This window comes from Ceratotherium simum, chromosome 12 (assembly GCF_057802395.1).
Source record: "Ceratotherium simum simum isolate JZ-2026a chromosome 12, ASM5780239v1, whole genome shotgun sequence".
Classification (NCBI taxonomy): domain Eukaryota; kingdom Metazoa; phylum Chordata; class Mammalia; order Perissodactyla; family Rhinocerotidae; genus Ceratotherium; species Ceratotherium simum.
Window position 1 is genome coordinate 27,871,748 of NC_141911.1, and position 25,655 is coordinate 27,897,402.

The window sequence follows — 25,655 nt, forward strand, 5'->3', positions numbered from 1 at the left end:
ACTGGTTCAGAGAAATTAAGTGACTGTTCTTGGGTCACACTCCTAGTACATACTATATATTGAACTCATTCCTTTTTTTCTTTGTTAATATCAAGTTTAGTGCTTAGTCCAGTGTATAATGTTAAGGCCACTTCAAGTTGAGAGTAGGAAACTGGTTGCCCTTTAACCATACTCCTAATTTTTACATCTCCTAAGACCAGGCAGCAAGCAGGACATGAGTGGCAGTTTATCCCCCTCCATGGTGGCAGTTCCTATAGGGGATAATTAGTACTGGTCTTCCCTTCCAAAAAACCAGTGGCTGCACCTATGGACACAAAGCTGCTGGCTTTTGAGACACACGCTATGAGTGCTGCCTTCAAATATCACGTCTTTTCACCCTTTGATAAGAAAAAATGGAAACTCAAGCATCTAAGGATACCTTATGCCTTTTTGATAAGGTAAGCACCAGGCTGAATCCAAATTGCTGGGCTCCAAAAGAAGTGGTGGTCAAAGCATCGACACAGGAACATACCACTTTTCTCCAAAATTAGGCTTTATCAAGAGGTGAGACGATGTTCTCATATACATAGGTAAAATGTTTACACAAATTCCCTAAGGAAAAAGCGGACTATAATCGTGCAGTTTCACCAGGAATCAAAACTGCGCTCTCTGCTGGCCTCCCAGCTTCAGCTGTCTGGAGCCTTTAGCCTAACCTCTACACTTATACTGTTAACGTGAAGATCAAACTATAACAACAGGGCAACAATAATATGGCAACTATTGATAGGTACCACCAGGCTGTGACAGGCATTGTGCTAAGTGATTTACGTCCTTAATCCTCAAAACGCCCCTCCGAGGTAAGCATTTTTATTCCCATTTTCCAGACAGACAAACCGAGTTTCAGAGAAGCAGTCACACGCCAGTTGGTGGCTGACCTGAGGCTGGAAGGGGGATGACTGCCTCCAGTGCACGGTGCTCAGAAAGGCCTTGAAATGCAGCGAAAAGAAGAAAAAGGACCGGGGCGGTAACTTCAGTGAATGAGAAGAGAGACAGCACCCCAGCCCAGGAGAGGAGAGCGCCGGACGCGCGCCGGCTGGAGCACGCGGAAGCCCCCGGGCGGCGGCGCCGGATGTCGGGCCACGGCCTTCGACCCCGGAGCCGGAAGTGGCTCGTCAGCGCCGCCGCGCGCTCTTCGCGGAGAGAGGCGCTCTGGGGCTTGAGCTACCGGTCGGCCGCGAGGTTCTCTGGGCCCGCTTCCAAACGCGTCTGCAAGTCAAAATGTCGCACCCGTCCCCGCGAGCGAAGCCCTCCAACCCCGGTAACCCCCGAGTCTTCTTTGACGTGGACATCGGAGGGGAGCGAGGTGAGCGGAGTGTGGTACTCGCGGAATGGCCCCGAGCAGGCTGGGCTTCCCGGGACTCGGGGGGGACTCCGACGGTGGGCTGCTATTCGGCCCAGGGGCTGCTCAGTGGCGCGGAGGGGGTGGGTGCCCACACTGGACCGCTGGAACAAACCCAGGCATCCAGGGCTGGGTCGAGTCAGCGACCTTGTACCAGTGCCATCGGTCGTGCGGAAGTTTCTGGAAATTTCTGGTTCGGGGGATTGTGGCGGCCTTTATGTTTGTCTCTCCGCCGCCTTGCACCATCAAGTTGACATAAAATAAGATAATTTTATGTTTGCAATGGAACATTGAGAAAACCCCTGGGATATGCAGCTGTTGGGCAGCAGTCACGCCATGTCTTTTGCCATGCGAGATACATCAGCAATTGCTACGTTGTTTATAAATTAAAGCGACTTTTGCATATTGCTTTTTCCTTATTACTGATTCTTAACTTAGAGGTCAAGTCAGATTGGTGAACATTCTCTCTGTTTTGGCATTGGGGAAAATGAGCTCAGTGTAGCATTGTGGTTGCCTAGGTTACGTTAGCTGCTCGGAAGCCCCTAAGGTCTTTGAATTAGAGAGCCTGTTGCTTTGTATCTGAACCGCTCTTGTTCTGTAACGTTACAATTTCTGGCCAGGCATTGTGTTAGAATGTATGCACAAACGGACACATCAGGATTCAGGGACCCCGTGGATGGTTATGGATACACACACACATACACGCACTTATTTATATGTACATTCAATTTGTTTTGAAACTAGTGCTAGGTTTATTTTTACCTGCCTTGGGAGTTGTCTAGAATGGCAACTTTTTCAGCTTTTGCTTCAGAGGCTGCCCTACCTAGGTAGGTTCCACAGGACACAAAGGCTACAGCTATATGTAAAACTCGGCCAACCGGACCACTCAAAGGATATTTAATTTGGAAATTCTGAGTACATGTCAAATAAATTACTCAGAATTTAAAACCATTTGTAGTTCATGGTATCCCTTATATGGTGCTAATCTGCTGGTTACTGTATTTATGATCCTTTGTAAAATGTAGAAAAGTAATTGTTTCAAATTCATCTAGATACTTGACACTTTACATTAGGAAGATGCAGTTTGAATATTAGAAAAATGACAAAAAAAGAGGACTTGGTATCTCAGTCACCATAATTTTACCAACTGTAGTTTTTTTTTATATGTTGTTTTTATAATTTTATTTATTTATTTATTTTTCCCCCCAAAGCCCCAGTAGATAGTTGTATGTCATAGCTGCACATCCTTCCAGTTGCTGCGTGTGGGACGCGGCCCCAGCATAGCCGGAGAAGCGGCTCGTCGGTGTGCACCCGGGATCCAAACCCCGGGCTGCCAGCAGCGGAGTGCGCGCACTCAACCGCTAAGCCACAGGGCCTGCCCACCAACTGTAGTTTTATCATTTGCTTCTTTGGTGGTTTGTTTTGCGTACTGACATGATTTCATTTTTTTCTTTTAGTTGGTCAAATTGTCTTAGAATTGTTTGCAGATATTGTACCCAAAACTGCAGAAAATTTTCGTGCATTGTGTACAGGAGAAAAAGGCATTGGACCCACCACTGGGAAACCTCTCCATTTCAAAGGATGCCCTTTCCATCGAAGTATGTGTAAATTTTCTGAATCTGATTCTTCATATAGATAATCAAATCCTGTTCTGTGGGAGTTAGGGTAGAAAACACTAAGTAGGGGGTGAAAGTTAAAAATTACTATTAGTTCACAAGAGGATGCTTTGACATCTGAGGCAGTGGCTCAGTTTCATAAAAGTTGGGCTGTGAAAAGTGGAATTAATTATGGGAGGGTACTAAGGTATATTTATAGAGAAATGGACCACCCTGGTTTCACCAGTCCTCTGCCTCTTCACTCCAATATGATTAGATTGAGAAAGAAGGGTGTGGCTGTGAATTAAGTAGACCTTAGGTAACTTGACTGGCTTGTGACAAAAAAGTTATACTTACTCCTTGGGCAGGATTGTTTGGGAAGGTCACAGCCTATTTAAAGATTCAGAGTCTTGGACACCCTGGTGTGATATGTGATTAAAAGATGACATTTTACATTGCTTATTACACTTTGTAATCATACCTTTGGTTAGTGATGATTTGATGGTTCCCTCAGTAGATTGCAGGCTCCATGAATTCAGGAACTGTATCTTCTCACTATTTTGTCTTTAGCATCTAATATAGTTATTAATTGGCACTCAATAAGTATTTGTTTAATGAATAAACAGATAAGCTCAACTATAATCATATGAGTAGTTACATTAAAAAAACTTGATTAAGAAGAAAATTAACATTTGATTTTTAAATATTTAAACTGTTGATTTACTTTCATGTTTAATAAAATACTGAAATATGCTAATAGTATATGTGGAAAAGAGTTAACATAGCAGGCCTGAGCCTGCTGTCATTAGAAAGATCTGCTTGCAAGGGTGGCCTTTGGCTGGAGTGTGGGAACTTGGCACTTGAACCATTCCCTAAATCAGAAAGGTGGTTTACTACGCCTAGACTGTTTGTACAAACACTTTGATTTATGCTGAACACCTGCGTTCCTTTGGGGAGTCTGGAATTTTGGTACATGCTAGGCAGAGTGCCTACACGATCAGGCCCCATAAAAACCTTGGGTGCTGAGTCTCTAATGGGCTTTCCTGGGCAGAAACATCGTACACATGTTGCTGCGTTTTCTTTGCTGGGAGGAGAATGTAGTTCCTCCAGACTGCCTGTATCTTTTTCCTTTATCATGCAGCTGTGTATCCTTACTGTGTCACTGTAATACAACCAAATGTTGAGTCCCTTGAATCCCAGGGAATCTCTGAATCTGGGGGTGGTCTTTGGAACTCTTGACACCAAGTGATAATATTTGCTGAACTACTTCCATTAGGGTATAACAAACGTCCTGGGAATAATTGGCCTTTATTCAGTAGACATTATTAACTAATATGTGTCATGCTCTACTTAAGAAGCTAATTGTTAAGAGATGGATCACTATGATATACATACATACATTATAAAATGGAGATAGAGTCAAGATACTGTGGGAGAAAAATTAGGAGAGCCAACGTCAGAGTCTCTGACAGTTTTATAGGGAAGATGCCATTTGAACTAATCCTTGGAGTGTGAGTGGGGGATCAGGCAGTAAAAGTAGTTTGAGCTCAGATTGTGAAAAGTCTTTTAAAGTATGGAGTTGTTGTGGGGATGGGTGGGGAAAGACTGGAGAGTGACATGACCAGAGTCATGGTTTAGGAAGTTGTCTTTCTTATTACATATTCATTAGTTAACACTGCTGAAGTGATCCATATCTTAGTTTCTAATAGCTGTTTTCCTTTTTTTGTAGTTATTAAGAAATTTATGATTCAGGGTGGAGACTTCTCAAACCAGAATGGGACAGGTGGAGAAAGTATTTATGGTGAAAAATTTGAAGATGAAAATTTCTATTATAGGGTAAAGTAGACCAAAATGCATGCTTATTGTTGATAAAAAAAGGTTATGTGCCTGGGATACTTGTTGGATTAAGACACCAATAAATGTCTCAAGTGTGCTTAGATTCTCCTTTTCTTTTAAAAGTTATCATATTTGTAAATATGCATCTTTAATATGGAAAAATTGCATCCAGTAATGATTTTATTTGGCAAAAATAAGATAGTTACTTCAGTGTGATCCAGGTTTACATGCTTCTGTAAAGCCAGTGAGTTTTTAATGGTCACCATATGGCAAATTGTTTCCAGGAAAAATGTTCCATTATCAGAAGTATGGTAACTTGTGCATCTTTATGCTTGAATTTGAAGAGCAACAAAACCGTCACTAATATTCAGGATGTCAGGGGATTTGCAAACTAGTGGATATAGTTAATGTCCAAGCTCTTCAAGGACATTAGTGGTGCCTGTGCCTTTGTACCTTCATTGTCCCGAGACGTAATCAGGGTATATTGGATCATTTAAGTTATAAAAATAGACGTGTAAGGACAAAAGTAAAACTATATCTTTGGAAGTGAGGAATATAACCAGGGTAATTAGGATAATTTGAAAAGAAAATGTCATCAGTCTTTTTTTTTTTTTTTTTAAATTAATTAATTAATTAATTTTTTTCCCCCAGAGCCCCAGTAGATAGTTGTATGTCATAGCTGCACATCCTTCTAGTTGCTGTTATATGAGACGCGGCCTCAGCATGGCCCAAGAAGCGGTGCGTCAGTGCGCGCCCGGGATCCGAACCCGGGTCACTAGCAGTGGAGCGCGCACACTTAACCGCTAAGCCACGGAGCTGGCCCGTCATCAGTCTTTTAAACAGTTATTTATTGACTGCAGCTGTATATTTAGTACTGTCACTGGCACCAAAGGGTTTTTAAAAATGAAAGGCCTTGATGACAAGGAATTTATAATCTTACTGGGAAGACAAGATTAAAATACATGGGACAACTGGAGAATAATATATTATTATGCAAATAAATGCTAAATTGATTGAGATTTTCTGTATATACTATGGGAGAAATGTATGATTTATATGGTTCAAATTATTAGGGAAGACATTGAGGAGGAATGGGTACTTAAGCTGGGCAAACTGGGCTTTGCAAGATGGCCGAGATTTGGTTAGACAGGAATTAAAATACAAATGCCCATTTTGAAGGAGGAATGTGAATGAAGAAAGACAAAGGCAGTAGGAGACTGAGGAAATAAAGATAATATTCTATTTAATATTGTGGGAAAAGCAGCAAACTTTTAGAAAGGAAAAGGGAAACTACCAGAAGGATTGAAAATTAAGATTATGTGATGATCCCATTGATCAAAAAGAAAGGGAACTTATTGAAAGGACACATAGTTCTTGCTTTTTACAAACTTGGAGGCCTTGAAAGCTGAATTAGGTTTAGATTGGAGGGGCAAAAGGCATTTTTGGTGGGAAGACTAACATGAGAGTTAGAATGCATGTCTCAAGAAGGAGTAAATTTAGAAAGCCTGAGGATCAAGTGGAAAGATGAAGAACTTGGGTTTCACAGAACCTTTGAACAGGTTGATGCCAAGGCAGAAATTTGATTTCAAGATGTATGCAGCAGTTACTTTTGGGCATTTTCTTTTCTTTTTTTTTTAATTATGTATTTATTTTTACCCCAAAGCCCCAGTAGATAGTTGTATGTCATAGTTGCACAACCTTCTAGTTGCTGTATGTGGGATGCAGCCTCAGCATGGCTGGAGAAGCGGTGCGTCGGTGTGCACCTGGGATCCGAACCCAGGCCGCCAGCAGCGGAGCGCGCACACTTAACCGCTAAGCCACGGGGCCGGCCCTGGGCATTTTCTGAAGAAGTGATTCACTTGAGATGAAAGCCATAATAATTGGATTCTTTTGACATTAGGAAAGTATCTAACTGAATGTCCTGTCTGAATTGAATATCCCATCATTGTTTCCAGTTTATTGATGTGTAAAGGAAGAATCATAATGTAGGCCCATAAAAGTGGGAAGACTGTTCAGGTCTTCTCAGGAAAAAGAGCATCCATTATAAAAAAGGGCAAAGTATAATTACTAGCTGGTGGTCTAGTGGTTAAGATTTGGCACTCTCACCGCTGAGGCCAGATTTGTGTCTGTCTTTGGGTTGTCATACTCTGGTGACTGTGTTGCTGTGATGCTGAAAGCTGTGTCACCAGTATTTCAAATACCAGCAGGGTCACCCATAGTGGACAGGTTTCAGTGGAGCTTCCAGACTAAGACAAACCAGGAAGAAGGACCTGGCCACCCACTTTTGAAAAAATTGGCCATGGAAACCTTATGAATAGCAGTGGAGTATTGTCTGCTATAGAGCTGGAAGATGAGAGAATGGTGTAAAAAGACAGGGCAGGGTTCCGTTCTGCTGTACACAGGGTCTCTAGGAAGGCACCACCAACAACAATTGCTAGATTTTCTTAAGGCAGCATCTTCATCTTAAAGGTGAAGTGTAAGCATTTTCTCCATATGGTCAATGTAGAAATACTCCCTGCCTTGTTATTTTATTTGGTTTCATAAGCTTTTCTTAAAGTTTAAAAGTGATTAAGTACCCCATGTTTTGTGAATTAAAGTTTGCAATTTATACAAAGTAAAATTATACTACATTATTTGATTTAAATGGTATTGCAGTCCACCCTAGTTTTATGTGAATAGTCAGTAAAAGAACAATTCAGACCAGTACCTCTAACCTTGGTTGTCTTTTAATGATTTTTATTTCTACAGCATGATCAGGAGGGTTTATTGAGCATGGCAAATGCAGGCTGCAATACAAATGGTTCTCAGTTCTTTATCACAACAGTTCCAACTCCTCATTTGGATGGGAAACATGTGGTGTTTGGCCAAGTAATTAAAGGAATGGGTGTGGCAAGGATACTGGAAAATGTAGAAGTGAAAGGTGATAAACCTGTCAAAGTAAGTAAAAAGTTACAGTGAAATACACTTCTCTTAGTTGCTGCTATCTTAAAGAAATGTAAGTAAAAGGATCAGATGATTATTAGCTGGAAAAATGTTAGGATGACTTTTAGTATAGAGGCCTGGATCTGCCACCTCTTTTTTTGAAACTATTTTCTACAATGAGAGAGATTAGGACAATTTAAAAGGAGATTATTATTATTTCAACTTCAATCTTGGTGATTTTTGGTAAGTTACTTAAGTTTTCCTATACCTGTAAAACTGAGTCAATATGTATACTAGTACATAGTAGAGAGAGGACAGGAAACCAAGAATCCTGTCTGGACTCTGCCATTTAACCGGAGGTTTGGCCTCGATCTTGTTATTTAACTTTTCTTAGCCTGTTTCCTCATCCCATATAAATTACTTAAGGGTTTAGATTAGATTATATCACTGTAAAGATCTTTGTGTTCTAAATTCTGTGAATCCGAATGACCACTGGCAACCTGATTGGCAGGGTTGTGAGTGGGAATTGGAAACTCAAATACCTGTGGGAGGTGGGCTATCACTCAGTGTATGAAGGAAACAGTAGTCAATTGACAGCACATGTCCCACCTCAAGAAAATTACATAGAGAATGATACAGCTTTCAGTTTACTCTGTACACATTGAGCTGCTGGGTAGCCATAAAATATTTTTGTAAAATAGTGACATTGTATTACTTGGAATGTATGTAAAGGGCATTATTGTATTTAGAGCAGATACATGAGCCTCCTGATATCAGACTTTCGTTTTAGAAGTGACTTGGACAGTGTTGCACTTGACTTGGCAGCTGAATAACTTTTAAACTTAGACTTTTTAATCTCTCATTAATATGGTAGTGCACTTCTACAATTTAGGATTATTTTTACAGTTGTGCGTTATTGCAGAATGCGGAGAATTGAAGGAAGGGGATGATTGGGGAATATTCCCAAAAGATGGTTCTGGTGACAGTCATCCAGATTTCCCTGAGGATGCAGATATAGACTTAAAAGATGTGAGTACTTTCAGATTAGTCAAACTCTTAATTACTTAAATTACTAAAAACATTTAGTACTGAATTTTGAGCTTTTTGTATCAATCTGTCTTAATGATAGAGCCTAGCATTAAACCACATTACTTATTAAAATCCAACATTATTTGTATTCTTTCTTTTATACAGGTAGATAAAATTTTATTAATAACAGAAGACTTAAAAAACATTGGAAATACTTTTTTCAAATCGCAGAACTGGGAGATGGCCATTAAAAAATATACAAAAGTTTTAAGGTAATAAAATACTTTTAAAAAACTACTTTTAAGAACTTGTAAATTGAATTATAAACTGAAATTCAGAGTTATTTATTGTATTTTTGGCAAATTACTTGCAGAGTAACCAGGTGTGTTGAAATAGTTGCATTTCTTTTGTTGCCTCCACCTTATTTTGAAAAATTTCAAAATACAGAAAAGTTGAGTACATGAATACTCATGTACTTTTACCTACTACATTCACCCATTTTTAACATTTGCTATATTTGTTTTTGCAGAGTTGTTTTGAAAGGAAGTTGCTGATACTGTGACACTTTACCCCTAAGTATTTTAGCAAGTATTTCCTAAGAAACAAGGACAGGCTTCTGCATAACTTCAGTACCATTAAAGTACTCCCAAAATAACATTGATACAATATTATCTAATATGTAATCTATATTCAGATTTCCCCAATTGTTTCAATTTTTTTTTTACTTCAGAGTCCAAACCAAGATCATGCATTGGATCATTTGGCTTTATGTCTCTTTTTTTTTTTTTTTTAAGATTTTATTTATTTATTTTTTTCCCCCCAAAGCCCCAGTAGATAGTTGTATGTCACAGCTGCACATCCTTCTAGTTGCTGTATGTGGGACGCGGCCTCAGCATAGCCGGAGAAGTGGTGTGTCGGTGCGCGCCCAGGATCCGAACCCGGGCCGCCAGCAGCGGAGCGCGAGCACTTAACCGCTAAGCCACGGGGCCGGCCCTGGCTTTATGTCTCTAGTTTCCTCTAATTTTTATCAGTCTCCACTCTACATGTTTCTTATAGTCACTTGCATTTTGTGGATTCTAAATTAGTTGTCTCATATTTGTTTGATTGCTGTATTTGTTTGATTTCTTCCTCAGTATTAGTTTGAGGTTAAATATTTTGGCAAGAGGACTTAGGTAATGTTGTATATTTCCTATGACACCACATCCTGAAGGCACATGTGTGGCCTGTTTTGAGTTTCAGCACTTGGTTAAAGTGGTGTCAGCCAGATGTTTCTGTTATAAGACTACCTTTTCCCCTTTGTAAATAATTGATAAGTACTCTGTGAGATGATACTGTGAGATTGTGTGAATATCCATTCCCTAACCTTTCACCTAATGGTTTCAGCATTGTTGAAGACCCTTGCCTGATTACATTGATGGTTACAGAACTTTGATTTTTTTTTTTTTTTGGTGAGGAAGATCGGCCCTTGAGCTAACATCTCTTGCCAATCTTCCTCTTATTGTTTGAGGAAGATTGTTGCTGAGCTAACATCCGTGCCAACCTTCCTCTGTTGTGTCTGTGGGATGCCTCCACAGCATGGCTTGATGAGCAGTGTGTAGGTCTGCTCCCGGGATCTGAACCTGCGAACCCCAGGCCGCCAAAGTGGAGCATGAGAACTTAACCAGTATGCCACCCAGGCCAGCCCCAGAACTTTGATTTTCTAATTATATCATTCAGGCATTCTTCTGTTTGAAAGAGCCTTCCCACACTCCCCTCCTTTTTTAGAATCATTATAGACCTGTGAATTTTTTTCAGTTTAACCTGTTATTATACTGTTATCATCATTCTTTTTGATGCTCAAAGGGTTCCAAATTTATCCAGTGGAAGGCCCCTTTCCTATATCCTTTTGACATATTCCTGTTAGTCTGTGAGCACTTGCTTTCTGGCACGAGATGTTCCAGTCTCATCTTATACTTAACCTTATTTCCAGATCTGGTATCAGCAGTTTCACCAAGGAGCCCTGATTCTTTTCAGTGGGGAATAGACTTTAGAAATCAAATTCTGGGTGCCAAGTGTGCTCCTTGTTTCTGGGCCCTTTTCAGTGCACAGAGCTGGGAACTACAGTCATGCGTCAGTTAACAACGGGGATACATTCTGAGAAATGCAAGTTAGGTGATTTTGTCATTGTGTGAACGTCATACAATATACTTACACAAACCTGGATGGAATAACCTACTACACCTCTAGGCTATGTGGTGCCAGTCTTAATGGGACCACTGTTGTATATGTGGTCCATCGCTGACCAAAACGTCGTTATGTGATGCATGCTACATTAAAATACAATTCAAAACCAACACTACAGGGTTCTTCACCTTTTCCCATCCTATTCCCTCTCCCACAATAAGAACCTTGGTTCCAAACATAATTATACTGGAAAGTACATAATGGGGACCTGAGTTTTTTTTTTTTTTTTTTTAATTTTTTGTTTATTGCAGTAACATTGGTTTATAACATTGTAAAAATTTCAGGTGTACATCATTGTACTTCTATTTCTGCATAGATTACATCATGTTCACCACCAAAATACTAATTACAACCCATCACCACACACATGTACCGAATTATCCCTTTCACCCTCCTCCCTCCCCCCTTCCCCTCTGGTAACCACCAATCCAATCTCTTGGGACCTGAGTTTTAAAAAACAGAAAAGTGTTAATAGTGCATGATTATCTTTAAATTTGGGATTATTCTTAAATTGGCCTCTTTGAACACTTTGGGGAAAAAAGTTGGAAAAAATAAAAATAAAAAATCTTCTAAAGAAAAATAAGTATTTAAAATATTGTGATCATTAAGAATATTAATATTAGTATTTGATGAGCTTTTTGTATCAGAAATGACATAACTTTTTGACATAGTTGAAGAAGCAGACTAAGTCTTATTTATGTGGCATTCCATGCTACTTTTATTAATGTGTTCTCCAGATATGTAGAAGCTTCAAAGGCCGTTATTGAGAAAGCAGATAGATCCAAGCTGCAACCTGTAGCTTTAAGCTGTATGTTGAATATTGGTGCTTGTAAACTGAAGATGTCAAATTGGCAGGGAGCAATCGACAGTTGTTTGGAGGTAAGTCTGTTTGATGTTGGAATTTTTGAAGGAGTTGGATTATGACTTATCAACTTGAACAAAATGTATATATTATATACATTAATATATCTTATTACATAGGACCTAATAAGACTTGATAAAACATAATTTAAAAGTCATCTTATCTCTCAATCCATTTATTTACCTTATAACACTGTGTCAGTATCTATGAAGATACTTTTCCTGTTTTCCTCCAAGGATATATATCAGCTTATTTATTCATTTAACAGATTGAGCACTTGTTATGTGCTAGGCATTGGAAGACCAAGCCAGGAATGATTAAGAATGTGGGTTGTGGAGTCAGTCAGACATAGTTTTTAATTAGACTCTGTCACTTATTAGCTTTGTGATCTTGGGGAAGTTCCTAATTTTAGAGTCTTAATTTGTTTATATGTTAAATGAAAATAATACTACTTGCCTCGTGGGGTTGTTATAAGGATTACTTAACATCTGTAAAGCATTTAGCCCAGTGTTGGGCACGTGTTAAGCACCCAGCAGAGACTAGGTATTTGAACTAAAAGACAGACCTATGCCCTCAACGAACTTATTATTTGGTGGAAGAGGGAGTCAATTTTAATTTAGGGTTATGAGGACTTATATAGGGAGAATGGGTACTACTGGAACATATGGAAAGGTCACCTGTTTTTATGGGGGCATCCAGGAATACTAACTGATAAAGCTAGGAAGGTTGGCAGCATTACCTTCCTCAAATAGAGCAATTATGACTCTCTCCCTATTGTATGGTTTGCTGAAAAAATTTCCAAATGAAACCATCTATTTTAGAAAGACCACCCCCAGTAATTTTTACATGTATTGCACATTAAGCTATGTGCATAGATCAGCCATGCCCAGAGCAAGTAGAAATAAAATGAGAGGGCCGGCCCCGTGGCTTAGTGGTTAAGTACACACGCTCTGCTACTGGCAGCCCAGGTTCGGATCCAGGGCGCGCACTGACGCACCGCTTCTCCGGCCATGCTGAGGCCACGTCCCACGTACAGCAACTAGGAGGATGTGCAACTATGACACACAACTATCTACTGGGGCTTTGGGGGAAAATAAATAAAAAAATTAAAAAAAAAAAAAAAAGAAATAAAATGAGATCCTAATTTGGTGGAATAAGGGAAAAGAATATATTTAGAAGGGAGGATACAACAGAGGGAAAAAGTTATCATAGGGAAAGATTGGTCTTCACTCTGCATCTCTTTTTGACCTTTGTGAGGCAGACAGTATACCCTTTTCATAAGTAAACAAAATATATTGTATTTAAAATGTTTGTTTCAGAAGAGAGAGTTATCTGAAGTTACACTCCTTTAAAAAAGCCCTAGATCTCAAGTGAGAGTGTATATGAATTTTTATGCAAAATGGTTTTTATTATCAGTTAGGGCCCAATCAGGAGATACAAACCTCATAGTAATTTGAACAAAGTTCACTATAAAAGGATATATAAGAGGAGATTGGAATAATGAGGGATTGGCTAGTAAAGAGAATTCTAAAGAATAGGGGAATAGCAGATATATATATAAAATATATATAAAATATAGGAGCAGCTGCTCCCTCTGAGATGCAGCCCCCAAGGAAGAGGCACCTCTCCACGCCCCTTGACTGAGATTCACATCTCATTGGAGAAGGCATGTGACTCACTGGGTAGTAGAGAAGTTCACTGGGTACCATTCTTGTGAGAGTCACTGGAGTGCTTGGGCAAGTTGCCTGCTGGGAGCTGCTGTGTGCTGTTGACCAAGGTCACTGCAGGAGCCTAATGAGAGGAGCACACTTTCTCTTCCATGACCACTTAGCACCCTCTACTGACAAAATTTAACAATGTGCTAGCTGGCAGAGGAGAGATTTTATAGGGTCCAGCTCCATTATCACAGAGTGGTGAAGATTTGGAGCTGACAGGCAAGACATTAAGACCTAGCATATATATTTAATACTTAATATTTAGATAACAATACTCATTTTATAATTTTTTGTAGGCTCTTGAAATAGACCCATCAAATACCAAAGCCCTGTACCGCAGAGCTCAAGGATGGCAAGGATTAAAAGAATACGATCAAGCATTGGTAAAATTTTGTTCTAAATTTTAATTTTTTTAAATAGACAACCATCTTCATAAATCATACATTTAATATTTCACTAAATATTTTTTCCAATTAAAGGCTGATCTTAAGAAAGCTCAGGAGATAGCACCAGAAGATAAAGGTAAGTTGCAGTTTTTGTAGTGAAAGTTCATTTTGTCCTTTAAGAATTTGTCCTTATGAACCACTGTACCCTATTTATTAACAGATGTTACAGAATGCCTGTTATTGGGCCAGGCACTGATCATTCTGCAGTGAAAAAACAGTCAAGGTCCCTGCCCTCAAAGAGCTTACATTCTAGTCTTTCTCCAGAATACTAATTTTCAAATATCTGAATACTATTTGTTCTGCTGTATCACTTGAGATCTGGTTCTTATTACTGTAATTCTAGTTGAAAGCACAGCACTAAAAGATATAGTATTTATGGTGAATTTAATGTTTGGGACATTCCGTAAGATGAATGTGGCCATAAGCTAAGTATTCTAGCTACTGGATAAGGAAAGCTTTGGAAAGCTATGACAAAAATAAGTTTGTTTTTCAAATAAATGAATTACAAATAGTGATACTAGATCTAGATATTAAAATATATCTTTCATCTCTTATTGCTAAAGTCAAACAGGGGAGGCACTTAACTGCCCTCTAATGGAGAGGGAGAAGGCAGATCTCTGTATAATTCAATTAGAGTTCTCTGAACTGACAGTCTTCTGAAATTATGCATCATGATTTTTGTGTTTGTGCAATTGCTTTCTCAGAGTAAAGTTTTCTGTTAATAGGAATTAGTTTATGGAGAAGAAAAGTTTTACCAAGGGAGAGTTAACTATCATACTTACATATTTTGGTCAACCTAATTTGTTTGGATGTTTTGAGAAATAACTCATATTACGTATTTATTTTGCAGCTATCCAGGCAGAATTGCTGAAAGTCAAACAAAAGATAAAGGCACAGAAGGATAAAGAGAAGGCAGCATATGCAAAAATGTTTGCTTAATAAGGATTCAGTTTTGCTTAAATATTATGCATTGATTGTATAAAGGCAATAAGAAAATTTTAAGGGTTTTTGTCTATTATATAAAGGATCCCTAATGTGTTTCCTTTGATATTTCAGTTCCCCATTGTTTACAGGTTAGGAATACTGATATAGGTTCACTCTTAATAAAACAGTGTTACAAAATACAGTGAAACTGATTTTTCAGTGAAACTGATTTTTTTTTAAATGGCTATCTGCATTATTCACAAAGAAGAATGGTATCCAGCCTTTTCTTAAACTCCTAAAGACATATCCTGTTGAATAAACAGATGAAAGCTTAAGTTTGTATATCGTTTCCCTCAATTCTTTGATGTATTTTTTTGTGGTTGGTTTGTGCATGTTCAGGAGTCAGCAGACTTTGTCCAAAGGGCTTGATAGTAAATATGTTGGGCTTTGTGGACCACTATATTCTGTCATAACTACTTGGTTCTGCAGATGTAGCTAAAAGGTAGCCACAGACCATGTGTAAACCAGTGGGCGTGGCTGTGTTCCAGTAAATCTATTCATAAGAATAAGTGGTAGGCTGGATGCCAACCTCTGGTCTAGATTATACGTTTAGTTTTGATGAGTCCAATGTACAATTAAAAGGCCAATAGCACATTTTGCTGTTCATACTAAATCTCTGAAGACTTGAAGAGGTAAACAGTATATCACTTATAAAGTTTTAAGAGAAACATGCATAATTTTTTATGGGGCAATTTTAGGTATAGTATAAAATTTTTATTTCACTGATAATGATGTTATGAACATTCTGATCAATAATATGCTGTAAGATATTTTGACACTTGTTAACTTCTGAACATTCTAAAGTTAGCTTGTCATACATTTTAAAGAAACTGGCTATCAAATGTGCCTGCAGTGAAATCAGTTGCAGTTTACATTCCATTGTAAGCAGGTCCTCCACCACCTTCGGGTACCACCCAGTTAATATTCTGACTTGGATCTTTAATATCACATGTTTTACAGTGCACACAGTTCTGAGCATTTATCTGTAACCGAAATCCATCACCTTGTTCCAAAGGTACAAATTCATAAACTCCTGTGAGGAAAGAAAAATATATAATATTGTGAAGTACCTAACTTTTTAAATTCAAAAGTATAAACTGAAGTCCCAGAAACAGTAGCTACAGAAAGCATGAAGGATTGTTTTCTGAATGTTTACCCATAAAGAATATTATGAAGATTTTGGTGTGTGCTATTTCTGTTAGTATAAATTAAACATAGATAAAAGCAGAAGGTATAGCAGTATTTGGCTGAGTTAGTCTTACTAACAAGGGAACTCAACATTTAGCCGTCTTGGAGTTCTAATTTTATATAGAGATGTGTACTATAGCTGAAAAGACAAACAGATCCAGTCCTTACCCTCAGGGAGGTTATAATCTACTGTGATGACAGAAATGACTGAAAAGTAAAGTCAAAGACAGTCAAGGTCCCTGCCGTCAAAGATCTTATATTCTAGACTCTCCAGAATGTACTAATTTTCACATATGTAAATCATTTGAGACCTAGTTCTCATTCTAATTGTAGTTGAAAGCTCAGCATTAAAAGATACAGTATTCATGATGAATTTAAAGTTAGGGACTATTTCCTTGAGCTGAACGTGGCTATAACCTAGTATTTTAGTATATATACATATATATACCATATGTGTGTGTGTATCTATATGAGCAGCCACGACAGAAATGATTTTTTTAAAACGTCATGTAAACATGGGAAGGTATTCTTTGGTGTTCCGTAATCCTTATCTTGGTCTAAGGGTAGACGGAAAGGCTTTTTTTGAGAAATGTTATCTGAACTAGGCTTAGCAAAAATTCTCTAATATAACATTGCTAGTTAAAGAACTATAAAAATAATGAGTTTCTAAAGGAAGCTGGATATAACAAGTCATTTACAATTTCTAAGCAATGGAAAGAGGTATAGAAATGTCTTAAAATAGTGGAAGCATATTCCTAACATGTTTAAAACAAATACTTGTATTTTAGGAATGGATGGAAATCACATTACTGACCTGCAGGGCAGAATCGCTGCTCGGGCCCATCATATATTGACAGATTTCTATTTACAGGTATACTGTCATCCTTTAAGGTTAAATGTGCTGGCTGATCATGTTCATGATTAGTACCACTCAGAGCCACAGATGACAAAAGGTCAAAACTGATCTGTCCGTCGGGTTTTGGATACTCAATAGGTGTGCAATCCTTGGCTGGCTTGAGCTGATCAGAGTCAGAACCTTCAACAGTTTTGAAGAAGATTTTTTTTTTTTTTTTAATTTTTTGTTTATTGCAGTAACATTGGTTTATAACATTGTAAAAATTTCAGGTGTACATCACTGTACTTCTATTTCTGCATAGATTACATCATGTTCACCACCAAAATACTAATTACAACCCATCACCACACACATGTACCGAATTATCCCTTTCACCCTTCTCCCTCCCCCCTTCCCCTCTGGTAACCACCAGTCTAATCTCTGTCCCTATGTGTTTGTTTATTGTTGTTATTATCTACTACTTAATGAAGGAAATCATACGGTATTTGACCTCCCTCTGAAGAAGATTTTTAATTAAAATATAACACTAACTTTACTTTCTTAAACATTTTTCTAAAAACTTGAAAATATTATACCCAAGAAATAAGACTTTAGCCCTCTTAAAATAACAATACACTGTTCTCTTAAAAATACTGAATTTATCATTTCTCTAATAAAGCAAGTTTAAAACATTAAAGTCAAAAAAGCACACTTTCGGGGCCTGCCTGGTGGCGTAGCGGTTAAGTGTGTGCACTCTGCTTTGGTGGCCTGGGGTTTGCAGGTTCGGATCCCAGGCACACAAGGACACAGCACTTGTCAAGCCATGCTGTGGCGGCGTCCCATATAAAGTAGAGGAAGATGGGCACGGATGTTAGCCCAGGGCCAGTCTTCCTCAGCAAAAAGAGGAAGACTGGCATCGGATGTTAGCTCAGGGCTAATCTTCCTCACAGAAAAAAAAAAAAAGTTCACTTTCTCCACTAATCAGTGGATCTCATTGATGACTTTTTATTTGCCTTGAGCTAACATCTGTTGCCAGTCTTTCCCTTTTTGCTCGAGCAAGATTCGCCCTGTGCTAACATCTGTGCCAATATTCCTCTGTCTTGTATGTGGGTTGCCACCACAGTATGGCAACTAATGAGTGATGTAGGTCTGCACCTAGGAACTGAACCCAGGCCGCCAAAGCGGAGTGCACCAAACCTAACTACTAGGCCACAGGGCTGGCCCCCCATTTATGAATTTTTAATAATTATAACATTCATACTCTCAAATATGTTTGGATTACCTTTATGTTTTAGAGTCCATGGCTCCATTCCTCTAAATATCCAGTAAAATATTCCAGTGTAAATCATCCCTCCATACACACCCAGTATTCCATGGCAGGACGGTCTTATATTTCTAACAGTATATAGTTCTTTCCATACCCATGATTTCTTCAAATTCTCCTCATACTCGGTTACATGGAGTCCTTTATTATAAAAACATGAAATGTTAAGTGTGAAACTGCCTCAAGGAGTATAAAATACTTTATCATCAAGGTATTTTAATCTTGTAATATGTGATTAGTGATTATTAAGTAATTTTAAAAAACAAGTGGTCATATAAGACCACTATGAAGAATCTTTCATGCATAAATGTTAGCATCTTCAAAAAGATAACCATTTGATACATGTTATTAACACTCAGTAAGGCATTTGATTTTTTATAATGGTAGCATGGAAAATTCAGTGAACCTGAAAAGGAAGCTTAAGATAAAAAGTTTATGCTACCTATAAAAGCAAAAATTTTTATAATTTATCAATGAAACACTTCTACCTGTTATGGGTTGAACTGTGTCCCCCTAAAAAGATATTCTGAAGTCCTAACCCCCAGGATCTCAGAATGGGTCAGAATAAGGTCATTGCAGATGTAATTGGTTAAGATGAGGTCATACTGGAGTACAGTGGGTCCTTAATCCAATGACTGGTGTCCTTATAAGATGAGAGACAGACATGCAGAGAGAAAACAGCCAGGTGAAGATGGAGGCAGAGACTGGAGTTATTCCGCCACAAGCCAAGGAATGCCTGGGGCTATTAGAAGCTGAGAGAGGCAAGAAAGGATTCACCCCTAGAGACTTCAGAAAGAGTATCGCCCTGCTAGCCTGTAGAACTCAGAATAAATTTCTGTTGTTTTAAGCCACCCACTTTGTGGTACTTTGTTGCGGCAGCCCTAGGGAATTATAACAAGACCTAAAACTTGGCGCATCGTTTAATATTTAATGGGACAAATTGGTTCTTCTTAACTCTTGTGAATGCCATAGTGACTACTCTTTCTGGTCACTGTTTCCTTTTCTGCCTCCACTTCCCTTCAGGCTTTAATCCTCAAGCTAGTCTTTGGTGATCTACTTGCTCCAGTACTATCTATGTGTGGTACTATGTGTACATGATACAGTGAAAGTATGGCTGGTGGACCAACAAGGAAAAATACTTGGCAAGAATATTAAAAAAAAAGTTCCACTACTCAACCATTATACACCATCTTGCCTATTCTGTTCTCCCTAAAGCATCCTCTTGCCTTTTCTATGTTCTACCTTATCTCCTTCCTCTCCCACACCCTAGGCCTCCATTCCTACAACAACATTTGGAGGCATCATCAGGTTGCATACTTCTAAGTAGAAGAACATTTGTTATCTGGGGTTATAAGGAATAAGGCTTATTTATCAAATATATATTGACTTACTACAGTGTGCCAGGTGTTTGGGATTCATAGTGAATAAAGTCCCTGATGTCTTGGAGTTTTCCATCCAAGAGGCAAGAGACAAAGTTGATAAGTAAATTATATAGTATGCAAAAAGGTGGAACATACTATAGGAAAAAACAGTGCAGGGGTGGGTGGCGTTGGTTGGGAGTGCTGTGTGTGCGTGTTGCAAAATAATTGATATGGTCAAGGTAAGAGAAAGTGACATTTGAGCAAAGGTGAAGGAAGCAAGGGAGTCAGCCATGAGCAAAGACCATGAGATGGGAGCATGCCTGGCATATTCCAGAAGCAGCGAAGAAGCCAGTGAGGCTGGAATGGAGAGTAAGAAGAGATGAAGTCAGAGAGGGGATAGAACTTTTGCTTTGGAGAAAAACCGAGAATCACCAGAGGGTATTTTTACATTAAGGGTTTACTGAGATGTAGTGCTAGCTGTCCCTCTCCACCACAGCAGAAGGGTGTGCTTGCAAAGCCTGCTAAGGAATAGGTGCTGCTCGATTCTGTGTTCTGCAAAGCTGTTCTGTTTTCAGGCTGAAGATACTTAAGTATTTGTGAGGTATCTTAGCGTGTCTATTACATGTATGTAATGTAATGCAGAACTGTCAAACTTGAAATCACTTCTAAGTAGGCTGGCACCACTGGTATTCTACTTTTGATGTGAATAAAACAGAACATTGCTATAAAAACTTGACTAATTATTGAGAGTAGGGTCATGTAGTTTTCTTTGCACAGCACACATCTTAATGCTTTGTGTAAAGGGACAGATACAATATATATCTTCTAATGTCAATTAAAATATACAGAAAAAAGACCTCAAGATTTTTTTTTTGGGGGGGTGAGGAAGATTGGCCCTGAGCCAACATCTGCCAATCCTCCTCTTTTTGCTGAGGAGGACTAGCCTGGGCTAACATCCATGCCCATCTTCCTCTATTTTATATGGGACGCCGCCACAGCATGGCTTGACAAGCGGTGCGCCGGTGCGCACCCGGGATCTGAACCGGCAAACCCTGGGCTGCTGCAGCAGAGCGCGTGCACTTAACCACTTGCGCCACCGGGCCGGCCCCTCAAGATTTTTAATTGTATTGATTTTCATCCTCTATCTTGATTATATGCTTCTTTTTAAATGTCTCAGTGAAAAACCTGACAATTTTCTATACTTTAAATGGGACGTTCTTACCTATTGTCTTTGATTGGAGATTTTCACTAGTTAGTTGATCAAAAATAGATTCTGCTGCCAAAATTCCACTTTTCATTGCTGTGTGGGTACCTTTGATCTTGGGAACATTCATGAAACCAGGGCTACAACCAATTAGTAAACCACCAGGAAAGGTGAGTTTTGGTATAGACTGGGGAAAGAAACATTCAAAATACATTTGTTAGCTCAAACAAGTAAAACTGAATACTCCAAATGATAGCCTCTTAAAAATCTAAAACTTCAGGGAAAAACTGGAACAAAACAAAATAAAACAAAAAACATGAAAATGAATCTAGTGAAAGAAAAAACCAGATCAAGGACAGTTTCTCTCCCCTCCCCTAAGAATAAGCATGAGGACTGTTATTATTGTTTATTAAGAGTTTTTCCTTCTCCCTCCCCATGACTGACCTACGTGAGACAGATTTAAGACTGGCGTGTTAACATATTTAAATAAATTTTTTTTATTTGTACATATCCACGTCAGAGTTAAAAAACAGTCTCTAAACCTGAACAACTATTATCTGAATTGTGATCTGCTTTTACATGCATTCTGGGTAACACATGATTTACGAAGGCTGTTCTCTTAATTCTATATCTCCTTTTTATTTACTTTGACATCTAGGGATGGAAAACTAGGTTCTAATCATGGCATCACTACAATTAGCTACTAGCTTAAATAATATATTTTAATGAATTTAAGAATAAGTTGAGTTGCCAAAATAAATTTTAACACAGTTGTTTGGGCCTCAGTATACATTTCTGATACAAAACAATGTGATAAAGGGTGGTGATATTTTTTGGTTTAGCCAATAAAAGCCTATATATACCCCACAATGTAGCAGCTGAACTATAGATTGTTTGCATGGGAAATGTACTCTAATCTATATTTTGTAAAGGAAAGAAGACAGAACCAGTGCAAGAGTTGTTCTTTTCTCCTCTGTATTTTTTCTTCTCTAAGGGCTTCCTAAAATATGTAAGGGTCTTTGTCGAGGAAGAGGTAGATGGTAAAAGTTTGGCTGATGGCGCTGAGAGGAGCTCTGAGAAGAGGGGGTTAACAGAGAAACTACAGCTATCAGCTGCGAAAGACATGGTCAGGTGTGTTTTTAAGTTCTGGGAGGATCCTACCCTGTGTGGGATGTGATACTGGCAGCTGGGCATCTTGTTAAGGAACCAGGAACTAAGGAAAAGTTGCACTGAGCAATGTTGTACTTTCGGACATTCATTAAACTAGGGCTACAAATAATTAAAAACCCATCAGGAAAGATGAGTTTTGGTATAGACTGAAGAAAGAGTGAAACAGAAAGTCATGCAATATTTATTAGCTCAAAAGAAACAAAATTGAATGTTCAAAATGATTGCCTCTTAAGGTCTTCAAAAACTTACTGGAAATAAATTTCTGAATCTTTGACTAATTAAATCAGAAAATTTAAGTAAAAAGTGTGTGTGTGGTTATCTCTTCCTGCCAATCTGCAGATCATCTGAAATGGTGAAGCACACAAGGCAGATGTTTTAAAATACAAATCTGTATGTACTATTTTTTTTTTTTTTTGTGGGGAAGATCAGCCCTGAGCTAACATCTGTGCTAATCCTCCTCTTCTTTTGCTGAGGACCGGCTCTAACATCTATTGCCAATCCTCCTCCTTCCCCACCCCCCCCAAAGCCCCAGTAGTTAGTTGTATGTCATAGTTGCACATCTTTCTAGTTGCTGTATGTGGGACACGGCCTCAGCATGGCCGGAGAAGCGGTGCGTCGGTGCGCGCCCAGGATCCGAACCCGGGCCGCCAGTAGCAGAGCGCGAGCACTTAACTGCTAAGCCACGGGGCCGGCCCTGTATGTACTATTGAATATACTAAAACCTTTACACTACAAATTAAAATGTAGAATTAGACTGGTAGTAGGTATTATGGACATTACTCAGAGGAGTTTAATGGGCTTGAACATAGCTATGCAATTCAATAAATTTTTGTTGCAAATGAATTACTACTCTAGAAACAAAAACAACCTCATGAGAAGTAATCCCATAACAACAGAGCTTAGGGACAGTGTTATTTTAAGAATCCAGTGATGATGTTTATAATTTAGCTATAATTTTACTTGACTTTATGAATTACTGTTACAGTAATAAAGCATTTAGAACTTCCCTTTAAGTCAACCCCTCCCCAATTTTTCTATTATCTGTTACTTTTACAATAGATTTTATAAAAAAAGATAAGCAATTTCTAAAATAGTTCTAGATTCTCAGAATATTAGAGACAAAAGGATCATCTTTACAGATGATCCCTTAAGACAAGAGAAGTTAAGTAACTTGCTGCAAATCATTTCGTAGAAGTTTTAGAGTTCATTTTTAGATCATCTTGCCTGTCTAATACTATTTCCACAACAGTACTAACAGCTTTTATCATAGTTAGCTATCTAGGTCTTATTTCATTGTTTAATTAGTATATACTGATAGTATATACATTGTTTAATTAGTATATACTGAATACATTACCTGCATTTGGTAAGATTTATTTTGAACATATACTAAAACAGGACAATTAAGGTTAAAAGATTAACAGAGGCCACCTAAAAGGCATGGATGTTACTAGGTAGTTGGGATGAATTAATTACCTTTGCTGAAAACTAAATTTCCTTTTGAGTTTCCTGGCAGCTAAGGAATAAAGGGAAATATCTTGGATCACATAGTTTTTATTTTCCGGTTAAAACAAACCAACAAACAAAAAAAGCTCATGAATTTATCTTTGGAGATCAATATATTCTTAAAACCAAATTCATGGTGTAATTTATTTAGCTACTGTGTGACGTAGTTTTATAAATACTAGGTGCTTTGCTTAATTCTTTAAATTTTCTTCCTATGGGATAATTTTCTATTCTTTATCTGAATTTGTTACATTATATTTTCAGTGCTGAATTTATAACACAGAAATGAGGAGTAAAAAAGTAGGAAGAGTTACCTGAAAGCCACCTTCATTGAGAGCTCTGGCTCCATATGCAATCCTTTTTCCACCTTCCAAAGTTGGCTGAATGCTGGGATGGTGTTTCCACCTCTGGAACTCTCTAAATGGACTCAGGTACGGATTTTGATAGTCTAGACCAACCTTAAAATTTTTATATTTAAATTTGATATATTTATATATTTATACAATTTCAAATTAAATCAAGCTAAAATGTGAGCAATATTTATCAGAAAACATGTACATTAAATTTCTTGTACTCAAAGTATTCGGGGAAATATATGCAGTAACCCAAATTTAAATAAATAACTGAATAAAATCTGTTTGAAAAAGAAAGGTCAACAAAAAGATGCCATGTGTTTATATTTGGCAAAACTTAAAAAATTTAGAACATATTAACAAATCATTGTGTTTTGTAAATCAAAGTCCAAATTAAAAAAATATTTGTAGGTAAGTATCTCACATTATGTTTCTACAAAAGGAGTTGTAATTATTTCTTATTCATTTATCAATACCAACCCTAAATATGAACTAATCAAAAGCTGTACTACTGAGGCAAAAGTAAAGAAACAGGAGGCAGTCATATTTAGAAAAAGACGGGTTACAGAAATAAAGACGACTACATTTTACAAGGCATTACCAAAGTGCTGAAACTAATAACCAACCCTTTTTTGCTTTGAAAAGATTAAGTCACTGGAATAACTACACAAAGGTGATGCACTGAACACTTGGCTGGGTGTCATAACATACCAATAATGCACACACTTAACAATGTGTCACATACAAATCTAATCATGACACTAAACTATAAAGCTGCCACCAACTGCAAAGTGCAGAAACTCATATTATTTTTCCATTCCTTCTAATGTTCAAGATGTAATTTACTGCAAAGATATAGGTGGTCAAAAAAGGAGAAAATGTTCATGTTTTAAAAAAGTTGTAGGTTCAAACCCAGGGCTGATTTTATTTTCAGTGGAAGAATGCCATAGTGGAAATGGGCTTTAAAGTCAGATAGGTTCAGGCATGAATCCTGCCTCTGTCATTTAATGCGTGTATGTGGGAAAGTTGTTTAACCTGTTTTGACTTCAGTTTTCCCATCAGTAAAATAAGGATATACCCACTTCATAGGATTGTTATAAAACTTAGAATTCTCAGTAAAGCATCCAGCACAGTGCCTAGCATGGAGTAGCCACGATCACTAAAGTTATGTGCGTTTAAGTAAACTAATGTCCATAATAGCCACAAGCACTTTACATACTGATAAAGTTAGAAAGTAAGCTCTAAATGAAAAGCATTTTACATTCTCAAGATTCAAAACTCCTGTTTATAACACTGAAGATCCAATGACTCTAAGAGTAGAACTTTTCACAATAGGAATATAACTTACCACCAAACCAAGAGCTATCAGGGGTTCACCTTCATTTAAATGATAGAGGAAAGAGCCTCCATAAGTATGTCTGTCCAAGGGCCAACCAACAGTGTGATCTACTCTCCCAGGTTTCCACTTCTTTTCATCAATAATCCACAACTAAAAAAAAAGAGGGTCCTAGTGTTGCTTAAATTTTTTATGTCACCACAATGTGTAAAACTTACCAAGTTTTATGTTTTATTTATGAAAATTACAAGTGAAAAACTGTAAGAAGAGAAACACAAAAATGTACTTCAAATATCAAAGAAAATTATATCAAACTGCAGCATGGTGAATCAGAGTAAAAAAACAGGTCAGAAAAGTTATAAACTCTTTAAGACATTAACTAGATTCT

The 25,655-nt window shown here is 38.0% G+C and overlaps 2 protein-coding genes across 2 annotated transcripts in view; one reads left to right on the top strand and one right to left on the bottom strand.

Moving 5' to 3' along the window:
• Positions 1-1,174: 1,174 nt before the first annotated feature.
• On the top strand, positions 1,175-15,272 carry PPID (peptidylprolyl isomerase D). The gene is made up of 10 exons (XM_004420971.3): positions 1,175-1,342; positions 2,836-2,976; positions 4,703-4,809; positions 7,558-7,746; positions 8,638-8,760; positions 8,926-9,032; positions 11,721-11,862; positions 13,857-13,943; positions 14,040-14,082; positions 14,857-15,272. Exons 1-10 carry the CDS (start codon positions 1,258-1,260, stop codon positions 14,943-14,945), a joined length of 1,113 nt encoding a protein of 370 aa, XP_004421028.1. The 5' UTR covers positions 1,175-1,257; the 3' UTR covers positions 14,946-15,272.
• Positions 15,273-15,689: 417 nt separating this feature from the next.
• ETFDH (electron transfer flavoprotein dehydrogenase) overlaps positions 15,690-25,655 on the bottom strand; it is a 32,520-nt gene continuing 22,554 nt past the window's right edge. The window contains exons 8-13 of the mRNA XM_004420969.3: positions 25,280-25,420; positions 23,893-24,036; positions 20,921-21,089; positions 18,296-18,478; positions 16,993-17,214; positions 15,690-16,023 (exon numbers count right to left, since the gene is read on the bottom strand). Coding sequence (XP_004421026.1) covers positions 15,860-16,023; positions 16,993-17,214; positions 18,296-18,478; positions 20,921-21,089; positions 23,893-24,036; positions 25,280-25,420 — 1,023 coding nt within the window. The 3' untranslated portion in view covers positions 15,690-15,859. The remainder of the gene's footprint in view (positions 16,024-16,992; positions 17,215-18,295; positions 18,479-20,920; positions 21,090-23,892; positions 24,037-25,279; positions 25,421-25,655) is intronic.